This window comes from Neopelma chrysocephalum, unplaced genomic scaffold (assembly GCF_003984885.1).
Source record: "Neopelma chrysocephalum unplaced genomic scaffold, ASM398488v2 Primary Assembly neopelma1_97102, whole genome shotgun sequence".
NCBI classification, from domain to species: domain Eukaryota; kingdom Metazoa; phylum Chordata; class Aves; order Passeriformes; family Pipridae; genus Neopelma; species Neopelma chrysocephalum.
Genome location: NW_020925744.1, coordinates 277,080 through 301,815, shown reverse-complemented (window position 1 = coordinate 301,815; position 24,736 = coordinate 277,080). Strand labels below are relative to the sequence as shown.

At 37.8% G+C, this 24,736-nt stretch overlaps 1 protein-coding gene across 3 annotated transcripts in view; it reads left to right on the top strand.

The window, feature by feature from the left end:
* MRPS27 (mitochondrial ribosomal protein S27) overlaps positions 1 to 24,736 on the top strand; it is a 40,757-nt gene that overhangs the window by 3,329 nt on the left and 12,692 nt on the right. For all 3 annotated transcript variants that reach the window (XR_003532251.1, XM_027671393.1, XM_027671394.1), the window contains exons 4-6: positions 3,678 to 3,748; positions 5,684 to 5,742; positions 24,413 to 24,527. Coding sequence is in view for 2 of the 3 variants with exons in the window: in XM_027671393.1 (XP_027527194.1) it covers positions 3,678 to 3,748; positions 5,684 to 5,742; positions 24,413 to 24,527 (245 nt within the window). In the remaining variant the exon portion in view is untranslated. The remainder of the gene's footprint in view (positions 1 to 3,677; positions 3,749 to 5,683; positions 5,743 to 24,412; positions 24,528 to 24,736) is intronic.

The following is a 24,736-nucleotide window of genomic DNA, read 5'->3' as shown; positions in this document are numbered from 1 at the left end:
TGGCAGGCACAGCTCTTGCTGCTCCTCTGCTGATTATCGTGATCCAAAGCAGATGTCTGTTCCATGCTTTTCAAAGAACTGCTTTGCATTTTCATTTTGTGTTCACAGAAAAGAGAAAATAAGTTAACATGGTGTCAGCTTTATTAGCATTTTCAAAGAGGAGACAGCCCTGCAGACGTCTGCTCTGTAGCTGTCAGTTGTATGGTTGCACATATAATCTTGTGTGTGGTAACTGCTGATTATAGTTTGAGTGAATTCCTTGTGCTGAGGAGATGCTCTTTTATTTGTTCTTCAGACATTGTTTCAGAACTCTTATTATGCAAAATGATGTTGTGAGGATACTTTTAAAGGACAAAAAAGTATTTAAGTATTTTCTTATTTAAAGTCCATTCCATTTCTCTGCTGCAATAATGGGCCATCCCAGACTTGAACTCATTTACTGAGTCCATGTAAGATACACTTTATTGTCATCTCTGTAATGTCAGTTTAGCATTCCAGGCATGAATGAGTTTAGCAAACTTCGGTACTGAAAAATGTGTGGGAAAGAACAAATCTGTATTTTGTGGACAAAAGTGCATTTGTTCAAAAAGGTAGGAATGGAAAATATGTTAATTTGGAATTTACAAGCTGCCTGCTGGTAGGAAGATACCTGCCTAGATGTAGTTTGGACTCCATTTACTAAAAATGAGGTATCAAGGAAACAGAAGGCATGGCTCAGCTTAAATTCTCCATTGCTTCAGTTGGTTCATCACTAACAAGAATGAAAGTAAGTCACAGTAAGCACCTTCATGAAAAGAAAAACAATTACCAGAATTCCAGGGGATGGCAGAATCCAGGTGAGATAGGAAATGTCTTTTTCTGTTAGATTCAGAGTATCTAAAATGGCTCATCTGCAACACCAGGTGGCAGTGCTGCCTTCACAGAGTTGAATAACTTCCATTCAAAGCCTTGTTCAGTACAAAGCTGTTGTTCTTTCCAGAAGCTGCTAGTTATGTGGAAATAGAGAGAAATGTGGAACATATAAATTATAAGGTAAAATATTTGCCGTAGCCTTCTTTTATATTTTAATTGGATCTTTAAAATAAATCAAAGCTTTCCTTATATCGAATGGTTAGCCTGTGAGTTAGCTCTGCCCATCATTCCCAGGACAAGTAAATTTTGCACCACATTTGTATCTTCTTTCCCTATCACTGGATTGGAACACTATTCTGGATGAACCACTTCTAAGAATACAAGGATATAAACAGAATAAAAGTGACCTTACATGGTGGTTAAACATGCCACTTACTGATAATGTTCTACTTGTTGATGTGGCTACGTTCTGTGGATAGGTACACACTGTGAACCAAACTGATACTGTGATGATTTCCTAGGCCACCAAACTGGTGTTAGAAGTCATAACCACTGACTTGGAAGGTGACGGTCAGTATTTTCTCAGTCATTGTCCTTAATCACCCTGTTGCAGGCAGGAAGACACTGAGTTTCTGTGAAAAAATGAAAATAAAAGTGAGCATGAAGTCTCAGATACTGATCTTCTAGAGACCACATGCCTGGAAGTTTAATGACCTCAGCTCATATTTATGGTTTGTTTTGTTAGTTGATTTAAATCCATTAGATTCTTCAATAAACAGAACTATGTTTTTGGAGAAGTTTAGTTTTGAAGGAGTTAATCTTGTAGAAATGTATTTTTAGGCAGTGCGTATGAGAGATTATATACAGTAGTGTCCTCTTTGGTAATTAGTCACATAAAAGCACTTGCAACATGTCTGTTAAAATGAGCATAGAGTTTTGATCTGTCTGTTAAAATGTTGATTTAGTTTATATACTAATGTTAGCACTCAAGTTTTACTACCAACAGTGACAGGAGATTTGGGCATTCACATGCTTGCATTCTAGTTCTTCTGTCATGTTTTTTTTAACAAAGAAGAAGTTTTAATCTTGATTGTTGAGTAGCAACAATGGAGCAAACTTGCTTTACAAAACGTAGCTGAATTACAAATTGTGAATATGAGAAAAAAATAAGTCTGATTTTAGATGCTCTTCAGAGAAAACAAACCAGTAAAGAATTACTCACTGCAAATTATTCTTATCTAGTAACTATCACAGAAACAGCAGCTTGTCTGGAAACAAAACTGAATTTCACATTATCTTGTCTGCTATTCTTTTAGATTTAATCAACTTTCAATTTATCGTGACTCTTACACTGGAGTTGATTGATAAGTACTTCATGTTGCTTTCCGTACTATAGTTCTGGTGGAGAGTTCCAGCTTTGTAGACAGCATTAAAGGTCAATGATTAAAATTCTGTGTCTGAACTCTCCCAGAGGATGCTGGTGTATAATGGCTAACAGTCTTGTGATCTTGCATTCATGCCATTGTATTCATTGGGTTTATATTCTACTTAAGTACTCAGTGTTTCCTGAAGTAGGCTGTTCATCTTCATGAGCACCTAGACAAAAGAAATGCCAAGCTCAGGGCTTGAGTGTGGCCCAAAATGGCTGTAGGGATCACCTAGTTTTCAGAGAGTGATGCGTATCAACTGTAGTTCTGGAATAGATAAATGAACTCCCAATATGTGCAGTTGTCTGTCTCAGGTCCACATTGCTGTGTCCAGCATATCAGATTTTGGAATGAATACTTCTTTCCAGCTGTCTCGAAATGGAGATGAAGAATGGTGGATGACAGTTGGCTTGGTACATTTAAGGCAAGGACCTAGGCAGTCTTTGTTCTGGATAAGTTGGCTTAGTCTTAGCATCCCTTCTCTCTAACTTCTGTCACTACTGGGAAAGCTCCCAATGCCTTTGCCCACGTGTGTCATCATGATGTTTGTGACTGCTAGAGAGTTGGATAATACAGAGTCAAATACAGACACTTCTTGTAAGGGTATTCCCACATAAATTTCTTTACCATTAAAGAAGTCAATCTGCTTTTTAGTGGTTATCTGGTGTAGCATGGCCTTGGTGGCCCACATCAGCTCAGCATCCTTTGTTGTCATCTTCATTTTCCAGGAACAGTATAAAACTAAAACTCCAAATTAAATTAATTTAACTTCCAATTAAATTCATTAAATGCAGCAATGGCTGGCGACCTGTTCAACAGTCAGAAGCTTCAAGTTGTGTATGGTTGAATTAATATTGTTATATGACTGCTGAAGAGAATGCTATAAAGTTAATAAGGTACTGGCACAGTGCTCAATTTGATTAATAGGGTTTCTTTGTATTGGTGTTTGTGACGGAACAGTTTGTCAGTATGGTACTGCTTGTTTCTGTTTCTCATTGTTTTACTGTAAAATAAAAATCCATACCAAAAGCACTGTCCAGCATATGCTAGGCTTGAAACCAAGTGGGAATTCTGAGGACATCTGGTCAGGTTTTTTTTTTAGCTGAGTTATAGTAGTTATATGAATTTCATCCAGCACATTATAGGGTAGTTTGCTTTTCCCCCCATTTTACTAATAAGTTAGGATCATCATGTTGAGAACCTTTTCATGTATTATTTTCTGTTAAAGTATTTAACAATAATTGAAAGTACTCTTTTCATACAACTTCAAAATGAGATGTTAAAAAGTAACCAGAATTTGATTTTGTGGACACAGATTCTATTCAAGGTATATGATGGCTCTGCAGATTTTCCTGTAATGCCAGTTGATTAAATGTACTCTTTTTCTGCTTTCTCCAGCTGACTTGGCCCACTTAATGGACAGAACCTATGAAAGAAAGCTGCCTGTCAGCTCTTTGACGATAGCCCGGGTAAGAAAATAAATCGCAGTCATGAAGTGATAGAAATGACAGTGGAATGCTTGTGTAATCAAGTGAGCAGAGAAGGAATAAATGGTATCACCTCGGCTGGGAGTTCTGGGATCATAAATGTCTTGCTATACTGTTAGATGGCTGTATAAAGCTGTTTTATTGTTACTTTATACTCATTAGTTGGTACCTGGACTGTAGGGCCTTCAGAACAGAATATTTCTTTTTTCTGTAAAATCGGGCCTCATTATTAGTGAGTTGTGTTTTTCCCTAGTATATCTTCCCTGCCTTCTTGTGGTTTCTGTCTTTGTGAGAGCTTTAATGCCTCCTCAGGCACTGCATGAGAACCCAGGCTGCTAAGGGAATGCAATAAATTAACACCCTGCACTGTCTGTCTTCCTCCAATTCCAGACTTCTTTCAGTGAGGCAGAGATAGACATATTTTGCTTCTGTAGTTTTCTTTCCTTGCAGCAGACTGAGGCAGAACAAATGCTGACGTGGGTTAAGCAAAGCCATTATTTTTACTTGAATTAGTAACCAGTTCCATCCTCTGTGTGGGTTAATCTGGAGAGAGGGAGTGAAAGCAAAGATGTGAGATGTGTTTTTAAGTTACCTGTGTAAGAGAGTGTTTGTATTGAAGAAGGAGAATAAATATGTCACTTGTTTAAAAAAAGGAAAACAAACAAATTTCAGTCTTCAAAATTACCCCAAAAAACTGAATTAGCACCCTCATACCTCAGTAATATCATTAATTAGGATCATTTGTACCACTGACTTAGGAGCCACAGAACCCTTTGTTCAGTTACAAGAGCAAGCATTTTTACAGATCAAGCATTCTTGATCATTGCTTCTGAGACAGGGTCCATGAGAGAAAAGAGTGTTCCTCTCCCTTTTATTAAATAGCTTTATTCCTTTCCTGCATTCTCCTGCTTTGGGGTATCTTTTTTGTGGAGAAATGGCATTTTCAGATTGTCAAACAGCCCCACTTTCTAATACCTGGAGCTCACAGCAGATACTTATTTTCTAAAAGGTAGATAAAGTACCCAGGCATGCTATTGCCACACTTAAAAGATGAGATCTATATATGTACAGCATGCAAGGATAATTAAGAAATGGGAGACCAAGTACCAGTCAGCTGAAATTATTATTTTTAGCTTAGGATAAAGACAAGTACTGACCTTGAGAACATGTTTATATATTCTCAGTTAAAGGTATTATGTTGGGAGGACTCTAGTGTTTCAGCATCTTTATGTTAGTACAAGGTACAGGAAAACAGGATATACTTATCATAACACAAAGTCTGGTTGAAAACTTGTCTTGTATTTAGTTGATAGCACTGGCAATTTTGTAAGATTGCCTGAGGAAGACAGGGTTGTAAATGAGAGGAAAATTGTGGTTTATAGCATGGGGGTTTGATTTTTTTTCGTACCAGTGTTTATATGCATGGTGAAATACAAAATGCTTTTGCTCTTGTCTTTCAGAATATATAGTAAGAATAGGCACAACAGTCAACTTTAGAGAAAAAGATATTTTTTCAAAGAGAATTAAGGTATGTCAAGGCTCACTTAAAACTGTAGGAAAAAACCTAAGGACCTGAATGTATTCTTAAAATAAAGGATGTGATTAAGAGAAAAAATTCAGAAGAGCACCAAAAATACAGGGTACCGAACTCTAGAGACTTAATCCTCAGATGGTCTGCAAGTTGCATATAAAGTTTCTCAGAGGTGAGGAAGGGAGTTGTCTCAGTTTAAAAAGATTTGACTTCTAGCAGTCTAGAAGAAACCAGAGTTAGGAGCAAGCAAAGATGTGAAGAATTCCAGTACTGTCAGACAGCTAAATATGCTGACAAATGTATTTTGTTATTGCATTTTCTTCTGATATGCTTTGTGAGTGCTCTGTCCTCTGTCTTGAAGCTTTTGTTTCTTATGTTTTAATCAGTTTGTTGACAACATTTCTTCACGAGAAGAAGTGGATCAAGCTGAATACTACCTTTACAAGTAAGCATCTTTTCTCCCCAGCACAAACTTTGAGTCATACAAGTAAATACCGTGAAGTGTTGTCCTTTGAAGAAGACTGACCCTTTACAGCTTACTGGCTTTGATTTCTCTCTAGTGAAGTATGCTCATCTGCTTGTCTTACAACTCACACCTAAGGGCTTTCTTGGTTGTTATGGCTGTCCTCCTCTGGACCTCTGGCATTGATTCCTGTCAGGCATGTTAGTCTGAACTACTGAACAGCCAATGCAACCTCCAGCTGTGGTTTACATTAGAAATTATAAGGAATTATGTTTGTTCACAGCTTTTCCTTCTGATAGTTTTTTATTACTAAGTCATTATTTATCTAAATTTGCTATATGCATATTTGTGTGTGTATGTATAGGACTCAATGAAGCTTGTTTCCTTGGAACAAGCAAAAATGAAAATGGACATCCTGTGGTAATGATCAGGTCAAGGTTGAATGAAGTGTAGTTTTTAATCCCCTTACTACTTTTATGTTTCCCAGATCAGCTGTGTGGTTCACCTTATGCATGGGTTTTTAGGGTTTTCTGCAACTATTCTTGTGTTAAGTGAAGTGTACAGGGTACCTTTTCTGCTGGTGTCAGGTTGAATGCTTGCTTGGTCTGAGTCAATACCTCTCAATATTGACTTTAAGAGGGCAAAAATTATTGCTGATCACTAAAACAAATTAGTTCCTTTATGGATGGTTGCACACACACGTTGAAAACTAAGTCTTCTGATGGAGAAAGTAACTCATGCTGTCAAAATGTGTGAGAAGGCATCCTTATAAATAATGCCAGGTTATTATTTGTAAATAACAATGATTTTTATTTTAATTAAGATGTTTGCTGGATGGCTGTTTTAATTAAATGCATAGTTTTAAATACATAATTGCATTAGAATTCAAATCTCCATGATTCGCTGGTACTAATGGGACAGTATCTGAATACTAGTAATGTCCTGTAGAGAAAAAATAAAAATAGGAAGAATCTCTCACAGAGGGGAAGTTAGTGGAGCTTTCATTCCTTTTGATTAGGATTTCCTTAGTCCTGTCAGAATCTGTGGTCAGAAATGAATTTTCCATCCTCCAATGGCAGAGATGAAAACAGGACAAGGTAAAGCCACTTTAATGCAAGCCATCTGGTACCTTTTAGTAACATACTTGAAGATTGAAATGTATTTTGTGCCACACGTACTTAAGCCCTCTCTGATTGAGTCAGGGCCTCTATGATCAGGGATGCAAAGAGACCTTTGATTTCCCTAACATGCAGAGGAAAGTGTGGTGGTTTAATTACTAAGTCTCAAAATGGTACAGATAAAATCCTGATAGTGAGACATCCATATATAATGTATCTTTCAGGTTCTTTCTTCTTACATGGTCTTCCTTTTTGAAAAAAGGTCAAGGAGAGTGACAAAAAATAGAAGCACAGAAAATGGTCCATAGTAAGAGGTAGAGAATGGTATGGGAATCTCCTAACATGTAAATATCCTTTTTACTTTTCATCTGTGCCTGGCTAATTCATCAGTTTAAAATACAAGGTTTCTATCTTAAGAACACATCCTTGTGTAGAGAGTTACAGTTCAAAAATAATTACAGTTATTTACCATTTCCCTAAGAAATAATTCTCCCATGGCTGGTGAGAGTATAGTTATGTGCACATCAAATATGATCATTTGTATCAATGTAGAGAGAATAGAGAAGTACTGGTGTGTCACATGACTTGTCAGACATGCTTTAGCTGGAATTTTTCTTTGTGTTTCTGCAATGCTGCTTTGTTTTGGTGTTGCAAAATGGTTAGTCTTTTGGTGATGTTAGCAACGTTTTTCAATTCATTCCAGCATTGATCCATGAAACTGTTCTCAAAAATGCACATATATACAAGTAGCGATTGGTATTTGCAAGACCCCTTTAATTAGACTGGAGTTCAAATGAAGGACGTGTTTATAAAGATAGGCCTTTGCATCTGGGAGCATGTTTGACACAAAAAAGTCCTGAAAAAGTTGCCACACCAGGAGACATAAATGAAGGGGGTAGAGAGGGAGAGTTAAGAAGCAGAGAAGCTTTGACAAGTAATCTGTTTTTATGCCTTCATGAGAAACGGTTCCAAGCACAATTTTTGTACTTTATGTAAGAAGAATAAGCTTTTAAAAAGGAGAAAGTGTAAAATAAAGACTGTTTTTGTGTCCTCTGAGGTATACAAATCCATTGCAAACAAATGTCATGTACATGGTCTGGTAAGTTGACTGTATGTGCATTTTCCTGAACATAAATAAGAGAATGCTCCCAGAGTCCTGTGTTTTTCCCCTTAACTGCTTGTAGGGTATAAAGAAGGGATTTTGATATCTCTCCCCAGCGTTTGGTGCATCTGGCAACCTGAGGTGAAGGGTAGTCAGTTCCAAGGCCCCTACAAAGTTGGAAGATGTTCCTGGTACAAAGGCAAAATCCCTGCGGGAAGAATCAGGGGAAAGTAGTGGCATTTCCATGCTTGCTATCTGGGGGTTTTCTGAAGACAGGAGTGACAAAACTTGTAATCGTTAGCTTTGTAGACTGGAGAATTTCCTTCTATTATGTCAGACAGAACATCGTTTCAAAAAGTAGTATTCTAGAGCATTACCATAATGCATTTAGGGTTCTGAAATACAATATATGTATTATATCTAGACCTGTTTCAATTTTCTATCCTTTTAAAGCAGTGGATCTCCAGCTGTACTGTCTCCACAGAGGATCTTGAGCTCCCAAGAGTAGCTGTGGGGAAACTGCTATGCCACATTGTGAAACATGTCAGTAAGATGGTAAAGGCCAGTTTAGGCATGACGTCATCTGCTTTCAGTGCTCCTCTTTTTGTTCTCTTCTGAATACCTCCCCCCCTCTGTTAACTGTCAGACTTAAAAAAATCCTTTCATCTCCTAGGATCCCAGCAAAAATTCTAATCAGAATGCAGAGCTCTTTCAGCCAGATCAAAGATCTGCAGTTCGCCTTACTTTGTCCTGTCTCACTGAGATGTCACTATTTCACACATCAGGGTGTTTTTCATATGATGGAAACATTAGCATAATGGAAGGAGGTTTTGTCGTGAGGTAACTGCTGATTTTGTATGTAGGTTTTATGCCAACAAAGATTTTCAATGGGTATGAAAGCAATTGGTGAAGTTTTATGTTGAGATTCCTCAGGAGAATTTTTAATTGCATTGAACCCATGACCCACACTGTAGATAAAAGTATACACACTATCTGCGGAACATGTTTGTGTGTGCATGTGCTCTGCAAATTCTTGCACAATCTACCTAGATCTTTTTAATTGCTTTTTACCTGGACTCCTTACTTGATTATAATCACAAAATGGGTCAATAGCAAACTATTAGAAGTTATTCTTAGATGTAAAATATATATATGTAATATCTTCATAGAATTGTTTTGATTGGATGGTAGTAAGTTACAGCTTTGAAGCCTGATTTCAGCCTTTAAGTCATTTTGGGACTAAGATGGTCTCTATATATATGAAATTGCACTTATTCCTTAAAATGCCTGTGTATCAGTAGTTAATGCAAGATTACATGCAAAATAAGTTTCACCTGCACTGTCTGTATTTGCATGTCTGTTTTGTGGGTGCAGAAGTTGCAGTTTTTGGTACTTTCATGCCAGTCAATCAGTTCAGTGTCTGAAAATGTTATTACTATAAAGTATTGTTTATAATAAATTATCATAATGGACCAAAAAAAATGTATTCCGGAATTATACTTTACATGGCATTCATTCCCACGATTATGCTATTTAGTATTTAGTTTCTGTATACAAATCTGCAGTATGTAATGAATACCATTAACCTGTTCCAGCACAAATATAAAAAGGAGAAGAGATGTAGACACAGTCCTGTAACATATGTAATTCTTCCTTTGAGGTGTTTTCGTTGTCCTAAAGCTGTAGCCAAAATAGACTTGTTAGTTGATCACGTCTTGGTTTTAAGTCCCTCCAGAGAAATATGTGTGTTACAAAAGAGGTGTAAAAATAAATGAGTCAGAAATATCTGCGTACTATTCAAGTTATGCAGCAGTTATATTTTGAAATGATATTGAGAAGTGGTGCAAGAGAAGAATACACTTTTGTAGACAGAATGATACTTTTTACCAGTTTGGACACCTGCCTCAGCTGAGCAATCTAAAATAAGTCCATTTGCAAAAGATTTGGGCTGCTCTTTGGCAGGTTGGGAGAAGGAAGGGAAGCACCAGAGAGATTTACCTCATTAGAATGTTTACTCATTTTCATGTGAACAGAAATACCAGTGTTTAGTGCTGTTTCACTGTGGTTGTCAGTGTGCGATGCTGCTTTATGTGAAGAAATATTGGTCACTATCCAAGCCAGTGCTGTCAGATGTAAGTGTTCTGGTTGTAGAGACTGTGCCACTTTTCTGGCTCCAGCATTCACTCCTTTCTGCACAGAGGGACACATGTTCTTACTCTCCCTGTCATCTTTTACAATTTCTTTGTTGTCATTGTCTCTCTGTGGTTTTTGAAGCATGAGCTGTAGGAATCGACAGAAAAAACAGTTAGTAACTACATTTCAGAACCTGGAGCCAAATTTCAGCAAGCCTTATCCTGTAACCACATCTAATTCAAGTGGGTGTGCTCAGAGTAACCATGCTGTGCAGCGCAGGAGAACTCTCAGTAAAGGTACAACACTGGAAAGCATTTAGAAATATTTCTTCCTGTAATACATGTCTTTTCAGTCATCTGCTTTTTGTAGTTCATCTGTCGTTTTCATAGACTTTCCTTTAAGCTTGGCAGAAACTGGACAAGAATATTCTAGGCACTGCATATAAAAGCACAAAAAGTTGGAAGTCTTCAACACTAGTTTCTTTTTGTGTGTGTGTTGCCAACAGTAAAGGGATAAGCATTTGAATTTTAAAAGCTTTATATTCAAAACAAGAGAAAAAAAAGGATTCTGCTACAAACAGAATGCAATATCAACATTCTGAGGTGGTTCCCTCCTCCTGCTCTGCAAAATTTCTGGAGTCAATGAAAGACAGGCCTGTCAGATTCAGAAATTAAGAGAACTGACTCAATCCACACTCCATGGGGATACATTTTTCATTTAATATTGGGAGAGAGGCTTTCGTTACAATTCTTGCAAGAAAAGAATATTAGCAGAATTTTTATATCCTTCTTGCCAACAGCAAGTGTTGGCTTTCAGATGTCCTGATTCTGTGCATAGCTTGCCACAGGTTATATTTAAAATACTCTTGGGTTAAATGTACATGTTGTAAAGCTGATCCACTTACCAGGATTTACTTTGTATTTTCTGCTACAATTGTTTTCTCTTATTTGTAACTGAGTAAGTTTGTTTTCTCTTATTTGTAACTAATTTGTAAGTAAGACTTCTAAGAAAGTGGGATTGGACATCCACTAAGAATGTCAACCGTTTTGAAACATTCCAGGGCATATTATGCTGTAGGATAACATGGAAAGGCTTTGTATCTACCTGGTTTTCTATTTCTTTTTCTTTACATTGTTTGAAGAAAAATTTCACTAGTAAAATCTCTGCAAGCAGAGATTTCTACTGTGGAAGCAGTATCTGATCCTTCAGGGTGCATGGAAGCAAAGCTGGAACCAAAACATCTCTCTAACATTCCAGTGCCTGAGAATTCCTGTTCTGTACCACACTTACTAAGAAAACCATCAGTATGGTTGAATGATGTCAAGTCATGTAATACTTTATAGAGTAGACTGATGGAGAGAAGGCATTAAAATGTTTTTTCCTGTCTTACCTTGGCCAAGTTGTGAAATACAAGGTTTATGCACTATTTCAATGAGAACTTCATTTTACCATGTACAATGAAAATCATAGTTACGTTTAAGCTTGCTGTGTTACACAGGGCTTTTAAGATGAACATGGTCTGATCAATCATGTAAAAAAGGAACTGCACCATATTATTGGACTGTGTAGTAGTCAAGAAAAGCGTTCTGTGCTACGTTGGTAACAGTGACGATGTTCAGCTTAGTAATATGATGCAGTAGAGTGGATCCAGTATGAACTGTTGTGCTCTGAGAATATGTGTGGTTTTGATGCATGTTGCTGCATAGTATGTAGTAACAGATAGCAGATGTGATGCAGGTTCCAGAAGGTGAAAGCATTTGGAAGTGGAAAGAACATTTAAGATGATCATGATAAAGGATGAACTAATACACTACAGTTACACATCTGATCTTATTTTGTTCTATTATACACCATTATATATGAAGTCAGTTTATAACAAAATTAAAATTATTGTGATGCATCTTTCTTTAGCTTATGAATGACTGGGCGTGTTAATTTTCAAACAGCTGACTTTTTTGTTTACAAAAATTGATGTTTTTGCTTTTGTAGGACTGAAAACATTTGGTCAACAATTAGTTGTCAGGATATTTAGAAAATTATCTGATTATATCCAGTAGACCATAGATTTCTTTTTGGCTCCAGTAATAAAGAAATTTGAAAAGCCAGTTTATGTTTCTTGATTCCAATGGTTCATCTTTTTTCTAAATATGTCCATCTTCTTCAGAAATATTAGAGTGCAGAACAAAAATGAAACTAAGTGGGTACATTAAGCTTGTATATCTGCTTATTTCTGCATATACATTTGTGCCTGTGAAAAAGTGTTCTACTCCCTAAGGGCAGAAAAAGCTTGATTGCAGACAGACCCACAAAACAATGTTTTGCTGTAATTGAATAGAGTAATATTGACTCAGTAGATAAGCAAAGGTCATGGATTAACATTTTCCTGGGGTGATTTCTGAGGTTATTACTCTTTCTCATTGTTTTACAGAAATGGGAAATTAAAGTGTGAATTTTTGAATGTAAGATGCCCAGTAGCAATGTGAAAAAAAGTGATTATTCAGGGTGTGGGGTTTTTTTTGTTTGTTTGTTTGTTTTTTGGTTGGTTGAGGTTTTGTTGTTTTAATGTTGCTTTAATAGTGAGCTATTTTTAAAGATACATTCTTCAGATAGTCTATCTATATTGTCTGCTGGAATGAGTCCAATTTAATTTTTGGTGCTTCTCTGTACCAAGCACTCGAGTTACTCTGCTCAGCTACCCACATCTGTTCCTTCTGCCATAGACTCTGTTATTTCTTTCTATTTCTGACCTTTACTTGGTAAATCTTTAGTTCCTAGGCAGAATAATCCCTTCCTTACCTTTTTGTTTGTTTGTGGTTTTGTTGTTTTGGTTGGTTGCTTGGAGTTCTTTTGTGGAGGGCATTGGTGGTGGGGGAAAACAGTATGGGATTGAGAAAAGCTCGGATAGAAGTCCAAGCCTCTCTTATTAGCTAATCACATCCCCTTACCTATTTCCTAAAATCCTGACATGTCCCCTGTCCCTGAAGGAGAATGTCCCCAGGCTTTCCAGCTGTCTCTCTGTCTTCCCTTTGCTACATCAGTTTGAAAGCCTGAGGGAGCTTGTCCAATGTGGACTTGGTTTCAGAAGTAACAGTGTGGCAGCTCTCAGCGGTTGGTTTCCATCTTCACCACCCTGACTTACCCCTGTGGGATGCTGGGCTGCACATCCTTGAAAGGTACTGAGGTTGTCCTTGCCTCCTGGCTTTAGTCTAATTAATGATCATGTGCATATGTGATGTGCCAGGTCCTCAGCTGATTGAGGGGGAACCACGTATTGTCTCTGGACCAGGTGAGGATTTGATCCAGGATCTAGTTCAGGGAACATTTAATCAGCCAACAAAGAATGCTTTCTTGGGTTTGTTGTTAAAATTGGAAAGGGATATACTAGAGAGCAGCTGGTAGAAACTCCTGTTTGCTCAGCTGCAAATGTAGACACAATAAACAGTCCTTTCTCTTGCTGAAAAATGAACAGGGGTTTTGGTTATTTCACTCCCACCCCACTCTCTTCACTCTAGGGCTTGTCAGGCTGCAAGTGTACAGATTTTGGCAACTGGCTTTCAAGCAGATTTTCACCTTTATGAGAAATTTTTTTTTTTCAAGAATTGGTGGGGGTTTTAAGCTGGCTTTAATCTTTAAAGTCAACTAATTCTGATCTCTCTACTGTCATTACTGTTTTCATTTCACAAAGGGGAAAAATACTCCTTTCTTCAGTCCAAGTTCCATTAGGGAGTGAGCAGGGCTAGACTAAATCAAGCTAAAAGCAAACTAGATGGCCTTTGGCAGCAGACATCTGGGAGTAAAATGGACACCATCACCTTCTGCCTTTGTCTACACTTTTTGTGCCAAAGCTCTGACAAACCAGACTGGCTGCTGGTGTGTGGACAAGGTATGGCAGGTATTGTGAGAGCACGACAGAGGAGCATTTGCAGTGGGAGTGGTACTGTCTGCTTTATTGGCAAAGGGGTTTCTTTTTTTGTCTTAATTCAAATTACTGTCCTCCAATGATCACCTCTTTTTGCAGTTTCCCATGCCTAGATTAAATCATAAAGTGGCAAGTTCCTCTTGCATAAGATACTACTGTGTTATTTTGAAAGTCATGATTCATTAGAGAAATAAAAGAAAGCCAGACTTAAATGAGCGTGGTACATAAATACCACATAGTTGTAATGTTTTTCCCTCTTGCAGTGGGTAATATGACATGTATAAGAGTCCTGTACCATGACTTGCAGAACTGTGTGCTTTTAAGTGTCAGTTTGGAGCCTGAATACAAGATCTGAGTAGGCCACTGCAACAAGACAGAGTAGCAGGACATCCTGGCCTTGCATTACAAATCGATCATTAGCAGAACCAAAACCAGTAGTGGGTTATCATAGAATCACAGAATATGCTGAGTCGGAAAGGACCCATCAGGATCATTAAGTCCAACTTTTGACCCTACGCAGGTCAAGAATCACACCACATGCCTCAGAGTGTTGTCTAAACGCTTTTTGAAAGCAGACAGGATTGGTGCTGTGACCAGTGTATTTCTAACTAGCAGTCTTGGCTGTATTCCTGTCTCAAAAGGGGGAAAATTACAAAATATCCCTTTGCATTATGAAATCCTCTGCCTGTTTTGGGTAGCACAACCTCATTTTACTGTGCAGCTTGTAGCTACCTACGCAAGGGAATATTTGTCCTGCAGTACATGCAGTACTTAAAGGGAAGTACCTGCTGTCTCTCTCTTTAAATAACAGATCTGACTGCACAGTCTTTTTCTGAAAAGAGTAAAACAGTAACAAAGCTGGTAAGAGCCCACAAATTTCAAGCTGCCTGACAAAGTGCTTGATCCAGTTTTGCCATGTTTATCCTTGATTCATTTCCCAGTCCATGTGATTGACATAATACACAATGTGGATAAAGGACATTTCTGTCTCAGTGGTCTTAGAAGAAGTTAAGTACTAAGAGATATGCTGAATATAAGCCTCTGAAGTGCTGTCATTGGGTAACTTACAGTGGTTAGGGAACAGATAAAAACGTATTAAGAAGGAATTGAGCAATTTTTGTTACTCATTGCTAAAAGTATTTTCATAGGAAAGTGCATGGTTGGAAGACCAAAAAAATACCAGTAAGTTGTTGCTCATTGAGAAGTGACATGAGAAGTAAACAGATTAATGGTGAACTGCCTGGTAGCCAAGACCTGGCTGTGCACCAATAGTTGACCTTTTGGAAATGGTTACCTTTTTGACGGTGGCTGTAGCTGAAACTACAGGTATCAGGTGTTTTGACTTTTTTGTTGCAGATGTTTGTGTTTAATATGAAAACCTTATTTGTTTAACTTGACAACTTACATAACTCTGCCTCCCCTTCCTTCTTGGGTTACAGAAGGAGAGCAGTGCACAAGGGCACCAGACTGTAGCAGTGAAGAATGAAAAGGGCATAGTGGTAGGTCCAAATTAGGTTAATTTGAAGTGTGTGCCTGTGGCAGCAAAGCTGAAAAGGTGAAACCTGAGATGTGTTGATCCAGCTTTTTAAGTGTTTGGCAGCAAATGCAAGGTTTGGTTCTTCTCTTGCTTAGGTTGGCTACCAAGATCCATTCAGTATTTGTATTCCTGCTGCACTATCTTGCCAGCACCTCCCTTTTGCTTAGGTCACATGTGGTGAGAAACTGAATAACTTTGCAGAATAAACCGTTTGGCTCATAGACTGTGTCACAGTCTTTGAGATACTCAAGACAGAAATATGTTGTTTGTAATTCAATTGTGATCAAACTGAAAAGTGTCAAGGGTTGTGTCAGTGGATGTAATGTTACAATAGTTAGAAGCTACGTGTGATGTATTTCTGGGAGCTATTTTGTGAAGCATAAAGAATTTGAGTAAAATAACTGGAAAATGCAACATTGTTACAATGTAGACTCCAGCTCTCAGTGAATTAGGTCTCTGACAAAATTATGTTAATTTTGCCTCAGGTTAAATTTAGGCTGTATATTAGGCATGATTAAAAAGTTACTGCATGCAAATAGTATAATAGCAATGTCTGCTTACAGGCTGAGTTTTTTTTCCTGCCCTTAAAGTTAGAAAGTCATTATTTGCTTTTGTTGATAGCAGTTTTTATGCATATCCATAAGGTATACCTAGTCAATATAATGTGAAAGCAGTGTTCTGTTATGGTTTAAGCCTGGTGCTAAAAGACAGAAGCACCTGAATGTGTGATTCAGTTCCCTCTGACGCTGTTTGAACTACTCTAAAACTTAGAGTTAGTTACTGTCTTGTTAGCCTTTGGTGCTACATCCCTGTCCAGCTTGATTAATGGTTATTGGAAAGCAAGCTTCACTGTGGCATCCCTGCTGTAGTTGATGGCTAAGAGATGGAGGTTTTCTAAAACATTCATGTAATTTAGTTTTAAAAACTGAAACCTCTAACAAGATATGAAGCAATTTAGTCCCTAAAATCACATAATCGTACAGTTAGCTGTGGTTGAAGAAGTCCATGACATAAGTACTATTTGGTATTCAAAAAGGTTTTAAACTTACTTCCAAAATGCACCTAGTGGGAACTACCTTCCTGCTAGACTTTTTGGCAGTCTTCAGTGGGGAGTCTCTCTCGTTTGGCAAAGTGAACCGGGCACAAAGGTGATTTCAGTAAGTAGAAATTACAAACAGGCTTTCACCAACATTTCTTTTGCATTTTGAGAAATTAGTTGATAACTTGTGTACTAGCTTTCAGACAGGTGGAGAATTAATTGAAGTAATGACAGGCATAGCTGGGCCACTAAAATGGTAACAATCAAATTAGTGCTTTACTTATATATGCCATTTTTTACAGCTTTGTGTTAATTGGTTTTCAACGACCCAGGTAAAAGATTCCAGCAGAACTGACCCTTTCTTGAGCTTTTAAGCAGCAGGTTTTGTCCTGACACACTTGGAAATTGCTGAGATTAAAAAAAAATTACCTGAAGCAAGAAACGTATGTTGTATGGTTCTTAATTTCTCTATGTTTTTGTATGCCAGGATACTAGGAAAAGATATAATTGATGGAACAGTTGGTTTTAAATTAGGCTTTATTGTGGTTGCATGGGAACAAGGAAGGGCACTAGAGAGTGTCTTATCAGAATCACTATGGCAACAGCTCACTTCATCGTTCCTATGTTTTTCTCAGCCTATAATATTCTCTATGCAATCACTAGATTATTAATGGCATTTATATTAAAAACTGGTAATTTAACCTGTAAGTCCAGAAGTATTTGCCACAAAAAGCTGTGTCCTGTACAGTCAATAGTTTAAGGAAATATTGGGCTTTTTATTATTGTTATTATTATGATACAACTTTTCCTTTTTCATCTTAACTGTTGCTCTTAGAGTGAATTTCAGCTTTATGGTGAAAGAAGTATCTATTCTTCATGTGTGTGAGAAGAAAACTGGATTCTTCCTGACTGTCTTTTAAAAAAGGAGTGGGAGAGGTGAAGAGCGGTGGATAATTCTATTATCCTAGGAAGAGGAGAAAAATAAAAATACTGTATCAACGAATCTGTTTATTTGGTTTCCTTCATTGCAGTTCACTTCATCATTCTGTTAAGCCAAAAAAGGGGTTTATTTTTTCATAGTTTGCATTTGAAATTAAACTTCTGAATGTCTAGAAATTTATTTTCTGCATGAAATTAAACCAGGCATCACCACCTTTTTTTGGTAGCAATGTTGTTTTATCTACCAGTCATGCTGAGGATACCCAAATGACCAGTTTAGTGAGCTAGCTGGCAACCTTCTGTTTAACCTAGAACATTGACCTGTGTTGATACTGGATTTTTAAATGTTAAGACCTTTAGTTTCTAGCTAGGTAAGGCCTGTTGAGGCATGCACAGCATGCTCAACCAAGCTGACATAGAAGAAATCCTGACCTGTGTTCTTAGAAGTGAACTTCATTGGTGTCCTGCCAGAGAAAGCAAAGTTCTGGAGTATTTTGAAACTACATGACTAGAGGAGATTTTTAGTAAGCACAGCCTGGAAGCATTTTCCCAGGGAGAGAGAGCCTACAGAGTATATGTTGTTTGAGCTTTGGGATTGCTTTCTCAGTCTGGTTATGAACTAATTAGAATAAAGGTTTTAGACATTTGAGGTGAGCCCATGGGATGCTGAAGTTGATTGAGTAGTCTGAAGTATTCCTCCTCTGTGCTTTGCTACTGATTCTGGAGGGGTTCAAGGCTGCTTGGTGTAGCCTGGTGCCAGAAGGTTGGAAGAGCAGCTCTACTGCAGTTCTGTTATATTCACTGCCTCTGGATGGCAGGACTGGTAAATAATTCAAGTATTTTTTCAGAAATACCCGTAGTTGCTTCGAACTGTTGCAGTGCCAGGAATACCAATAAGTTGCTTTAAACTTTGCTAGAGGCTCCTTATCTGTTGTGGTACTATTTTGTGGTGGTTCTTACGTCCATTTAGGCATAAGCAATGCATTTCTTTCATACTGCTGTAAACTGCTTGGGCATTGTCCATTATTTTGAAATGTATAACATTTATCTAGGATTTTGCAATTCTTTGATACTGTTTTTTCTTTTAACATAATGAGGCTGTTCCTTAAGGCTGTTCCTGTTTTATTCACAAGGGTGCCTTAAATTCATCAAAAGGAGGAAGAGCATTTAGTGATAGAAGAGATTGACAACAATGGGCAGAAATGCTTATTGTATCAGAAATTCAGCTTGTCATTTATTAAGCAACACTAAAAACTGTCAAAGTAACTAGGTCAGTAAAGGATAAAGTACATCCTAGCTGCCATATGGTTGATTGCTATGTGATAGTTATTGTTAGAAAGAGACTTTGCAAAGCTGAGCTTTCTGTGCACAAATGTGGTTTTGAGCAATGCAGTAGCTACCCTGAGACTACTGAATGGTGAATTTTCTCCCTTCAGTTGATGGGAGAGGGTGATTATCAGAGTGATCCTGAGTCTTCCTCAATAACTGCATAGTATGTACTTTTACTCAAAATATGTCCTCTTCCAGATTTAGTCTTATTACCAAGCCTAAGGGTTAAGGAAAGGTAAATCTGTAACATTGGAGTGAACAGAATTAAAAGCTGAATATGGTATAACATTAAAAAAGACCTAAAACTAAAAATATCCTTTAAGTCTCCTGTTCAGCCTTGATGTTTGACTGTGCTTCTGTACTGTCATTTCTCCATATCTGATCATTTAGGTCTGTTTTTATCTGGTCATTTTAGGTCTGTTTTGGTGCCATCATCAGGCATTCATCATGGTGTTAGAGCTCTGTGCAAGTCCTGAAAAAAACACTCTGCAAGAAATACACGTTCATGTGGGGATGGAGTGAACCTAATTCAGAAGAATTAATTTTAGCATCAAAGCAATTGAGTAAATTAGTTCAAAATAAAAGATGGGGGAAAGTCAATAAAAATTAAAATAGAATAGCGGCTGTATGTGGGCTTTTTCCCGGGGAGTCTGCAAACCAGTTCTCTACTAGTGTAAGATTCTGCCTCAGCATTAGACTATCCTCTGTTATCCTTGACGTGTGTAATTTTTTAACCTGTCTTATTACTGCTTTTGGTAGTTGATTTCTTATAGTACATATGCTACTTGAGTTTTTTCTTTTAACACAAAAGCAAAGTGCTCCCTCTGTTTTTGAGTGTAGGTGGTTAATGTGTGAGGTATTTCGTATGGGACTGATAGGTTTATATATGAAATTTTAGAAAGGATGTATACAAAGAAAGGTGAAGGCTAAGATGCAGGCAAAGAAGAGATGGAAAAATAGAGTTTTGTTCGTGTTTAAAAGGAAATTTTGTTCAATAACAATTGTTTTTTCAGGGCTGTTGCCTTTGACACTGACACATGAGCAATGCCCCTGGGTCCATTTAAAATGCAGATGATTTTCCCCAGGGCCTGTGGCTTGAAATGACAGACAAAAGGAGAGTTTTGGATGACAGCCTTCCAGTTTCCAAGCTAAGCCTGCCTGGAATCCATTTGATCATTATGTAGCTTAAAAAATGTGCCTGAGACGAAAAAAAAACATGCATTGCAAGGGAGCTTCTCAGCCCTGTATAACTGGTGTAAAATGTGGAGTTGCTTTGGATTCATTCCCTTGAGAGAGCTTCTTCCTGGCTTGCAGAAGTATTTCTTACTATATTTATTCATTTTAGGTCTCATTACATTTTGCTTCGGGACTTTTTAGAATTTTATGTGAATGAGAAGAAATCTGACACTCTTCCCCCTCCTGATTAAAGCAAATGAACATGCAGACCCATATTTCTCTCTAGTTTTAAAAGAAGTAAGAGAAGTAGGAAGTTAGGATGTGTGGATCATTACAAGGTACTTTCTCATTAGGTCAGGTAAATGTGGAGAAAGGAAGGGAAGGAGAAAAAATAGTGTCTTGCACAAGGATAGCCTCTGGCAGTACCAGGAATTGGATCAACCCTTAAGAAAGCCACAGTGTACAAAATGGAGCTTCTGATCAGCAAAGAATTGGAACTGATCTGCTGAGCTCTCTTTCCTGCTGTACTACCAGGAAGAGAACAGCAGAGCTGTTATTATTATTGCAGTATATTACTTCTGCAGCACTTTCTCTTCTGTAATCCAGCAAGTTTTCCTTCAGTGTCTTCCTCATTTGTGACTGTCCCCAAAGCAGTGAACTCCATTCTACCAAACATACAGAAAAGAATATGATCCAGCAAGAGGTGCTTCTGTTTGCTCTTGGGGTTGCTATATTACTTCACTTGGGAATATAAGGTGTGTGAAAGCAGCACGAGAGTGCATCACCACTTGATGGCACCAAACAAAATTGAAAGAACCTTTGAAGTAAATAGGGAAGGAACTCAGCTTTTCTGCAGTGTGTGAGGGCACCAATGTAAGTAAGTCATGCTTACTGTAGTACTACAGCACTCCATGAAGCGCTCTCAGCATCTGTTAAACTTTTTCATTTTTCAGTTTGTTTCACACAGCATGAGTACCTCAGCACTGTTGTAAATGATAAGCAATAGGGCTTTATGCAGGAACTTAGTAAACAGACAATGTATTCTTAGCCCAAGGTGCTGACCAATTTGTGAACAAGAGAGCGTAATTGCTTGGCTAAAAATGTTCTGGTTGCCTTGTGCTGAGGCAGTATGCTCCCTGTATCTCTTCCACGTTACAATCATTTTGCAAGAGTACAAAGCAACTGTTAGTGAAAATTAAACTTCTGGACTGCATGATTTGAATAACTTTTCAAAATAAGGAGAATTCTAGAACCACTGCATTATTTGCTTTTAGATTCACAATGACCTTGATATTTCAGGATCTTCTTGTATTACAGATATTCCTCTTCGTGTTTTCTGTGGGGGCAGATGTTCTCAGCTCAGTGACTGAAAGGATGACTGTATTGATTCTTCAGCCATTAACATTGAAGTGTACCAACAGAGAGCTTCTCTAATACTGTTACAGTCACTTCTCTTTGTCTTTTCTGAACACATTTTAAGAATCCTGTTCTTCTTGGGTTTTTATTAGTTCTCTAAAAAATGAGTTTCAGCATCAGGCATCTGCAAGATAACCTTCTGGTTTTTCCATTAAATACACAGCAATTGCTAGAGGCTTCCTTTATTTAATTCTTTCTGAATCCTCTGCTTTCTGTAGTTTTTAGCTTCCTTTTTCTTTTCATCTGTCCCTGAACATATTGCCTTGTGTAATTATATCCTGTTTTGTGGACAAAGAGAAGGAAGAAGATGTTAATGCTTGTCAAAATGATGAGCAACCTCCTCTTTTCCCTGATTCCAACTGTAAAACCAGATAACTGTTGGTTTATCTTCTCAGCTAGCAGAATAGAGACAGAGCTTATCTCAGCCTGAAATGGATCAGAAACAGTCAAAGATTGCAGCATACTTGTTTCCCTTTCACTTCCAATTCTACTACATCATTGATTAATGGAAGTGTCTAGTGTTGAGAGATCTTGTACATGCCTATATGTTGCATTCTTGCACCAGTCCCTTCTCTTCGTTCCCATGCAACTGCTTTGTAATTGATTGTTAGAATTAAGTAGAAAACTACTTAACTGAGAAGATATTTGCTTTTCATTTGCATAGCACCTAGTACAGCGGAGACGTAGTCTGAGCAAAAAATCGTAAGAGTAATATACATACAGTAATAATATATGAGAGATCCTATGGGTCACCATACACATGCGCACTCAAATCATTCCCAGCCCTGCCAAGCTCATGCAGATTTTTTAAGAGTTTTTATAACATGCCTCTGAATTTTGTGTGTGTTGATTCCAGTGATGAGTGTTCACTGAGGATCAGTTTCATTCTGTTTCTAGACTGCATTGCATCCCTGTTAGGCCTTTTTCTGTCCAAGTGCGATTTGACTTTAAACCTAGAAGGTTTTCATCACTACAGTAAGCTGTAGCAAGCCCAAGGTGCAGGAGGTATTGGGGTGCACTCTCTCACTGTGGTGTACTCAAGAGAATAAATAGAGCTCTGCAAAGAGTTGAATATTTAAACCCATCAAAAACCTTTGGCTGTGGTTTTTTGTTGGTGTTTTTTTTTTTTTTACTGCTTGCTTTCCTTCTGCAAAGATTTAATCAAAAGAAAGTCCTAAGTATTTGAGAGCATCAGTGTCATGTTTTTTGAAAGATGAGTCTTTTATTTTCCTCTTGTGAAACATTATTAACCATTTAATAAAACTTTAAAAGATGCTAGCAGCTTTATTGCTGCATGCTGGTGTTCCAGTTTGATGCTTCTTAAATCACTGGTGAAACAGCCTGTAGCAATTAGATAATTTTTTAATCAAAATATGATTAAATCCAAATTCCTGTAATTGATGCTTCCTGTAAGGATTATTGATACAGGACTTTATTGAAAGCAAATGTATGTTTGAACTCCAGAGGGAAGAAAATGGAAAGCAATTACAGCAACAAAGTGGATGTTGTAATTTAATATTCAAAGCATGCTTTTCTTTTTCTATTAAATTCTAATTTAATGGGAAGATTTCATGTGCCACTTAAAATCCCATATATTTAGACTCTGTAGTGATTTAGCCCCGCTTTTGGCACAGATGTCTCCTTCATTCTGAAGGCTCTCTAGGCTGCAGTACTTTTCCAGGCTTGGTCATCTGTGTAGCCCTCAGCAATAGGCAAGAGATTTACTGAGGGGGACAGGGAGTTGGTGGCCACGTTAATCTGATAAATGTTTTGGAAAGCATGCTCACTCAGATGGAAGAGTCAACCCTGCCTCTAAATGGTGCTGGAGCTTGGCTTGGGGCTGCAAGCATCTGCACATGAGCTCAGCTCAGTCATTGGCATTTTCTAGGGAATTGGCAGTCACTTCTGTGCTGGGGACTGAGCTTATTTTTCATGCATACAAATTGAACTGAGAAACATTGCATGCATCTCTTCACACTGGGGTGTGAAATTCAGCCCAGGACCAAGGCAGCAGTTTCTAACATTGGACTTTTAACTGGTGTTTGAGTGTTGGCCAAAGTTAGAGCTCCATTTGCTTTTTGTCACCACTTCTCCAAACGCAGAGCAAAGTGCATGTGTGTGAATAAGGATGAAATAAAAGAGGCTGAACTTTAAGGTATTCAGTTTTACAAATTGGTCAAGCACTGGAGTAGGTTGCCTGACAATTCTGCTGAAGCCATGACATGAGATGTGTATGAGTAGGTTGTCAGTGCAGAGCAGCAGGGAAGGGCTCTCTGCAGAGTTTCCCCTTGCATAAGGTTTACCTCACTGATGAAGATTTCTAAGGCAAATGGAGCATGCAAGCAGCCCAGGGATGACCTGTGTTGAGGCATAATGGATTCTTAAGTGGTGAAGTGAGGCATGAGTTAGAGAGTGTGGGAGGGACCAGATTACACAAGCTCTAAATTTCAGACTCAGTTATATTTTGATGTAATTCTGATACTTGCAGATGTCATCAGTCACGTCTCTTTGATGAGACCAGCAACAGTATGATGTTATAGAATCACAAGGACAAGGTTAAAAAACACTACAGTATTTGTAGCAGTATTTATATATGAAGTTGACCTTCACATACATACCAAGCTGTTATTTTATGGTATTCATCTTTTCAGGAGAAAAGCAGTAGGCTTTCTGGAAAGTGAGAAGTTTAAAATATTATGCATTTGTGAAAAGGTCAGATTCCCCTTTGTACATACTGTTAGTGTGTTAAGGTTTCATTTCTTTTACTTGAAAGGGCTATCTGGAACTCTTTAGAGAGCGATGATTGACTGCAAAGGCAAACACAGAGAGATTTATATCTGAGTTCATGAATGGTGGGGTTTTGAAACTCACAGATTTTGATTACAGAATTTGTTTCTGTGATAACAGAGTCATATTGTCACCTGAACTATTTATCATCTTTTAGGTTTCGTCATAGTCCAAATTGCTGGTACTTGAGAGACTGGACCATCCACAGCTGGATCAGACAGTGTTTGAAATATGGTGCTGAAGACAAAGCCTTATACACATTAAAAAACAAAGTAAGATTTACAAAGGAAAATCCATGAATATGTTTGATCAGCTTTTTGGGACAAATGTGGCTTGACTGGAATTCTTGTTGTAGCCAGATCCTGTACACTGTGGTTTTAAGTTCAGATATTTCTTTGTCAAAATAAAAATTAATGTTGCATTTGAATTTTAGCTCTATCTCTTTCAGCTTTTAAAATCCTCTTCTTTCCCAGGAAGTTTG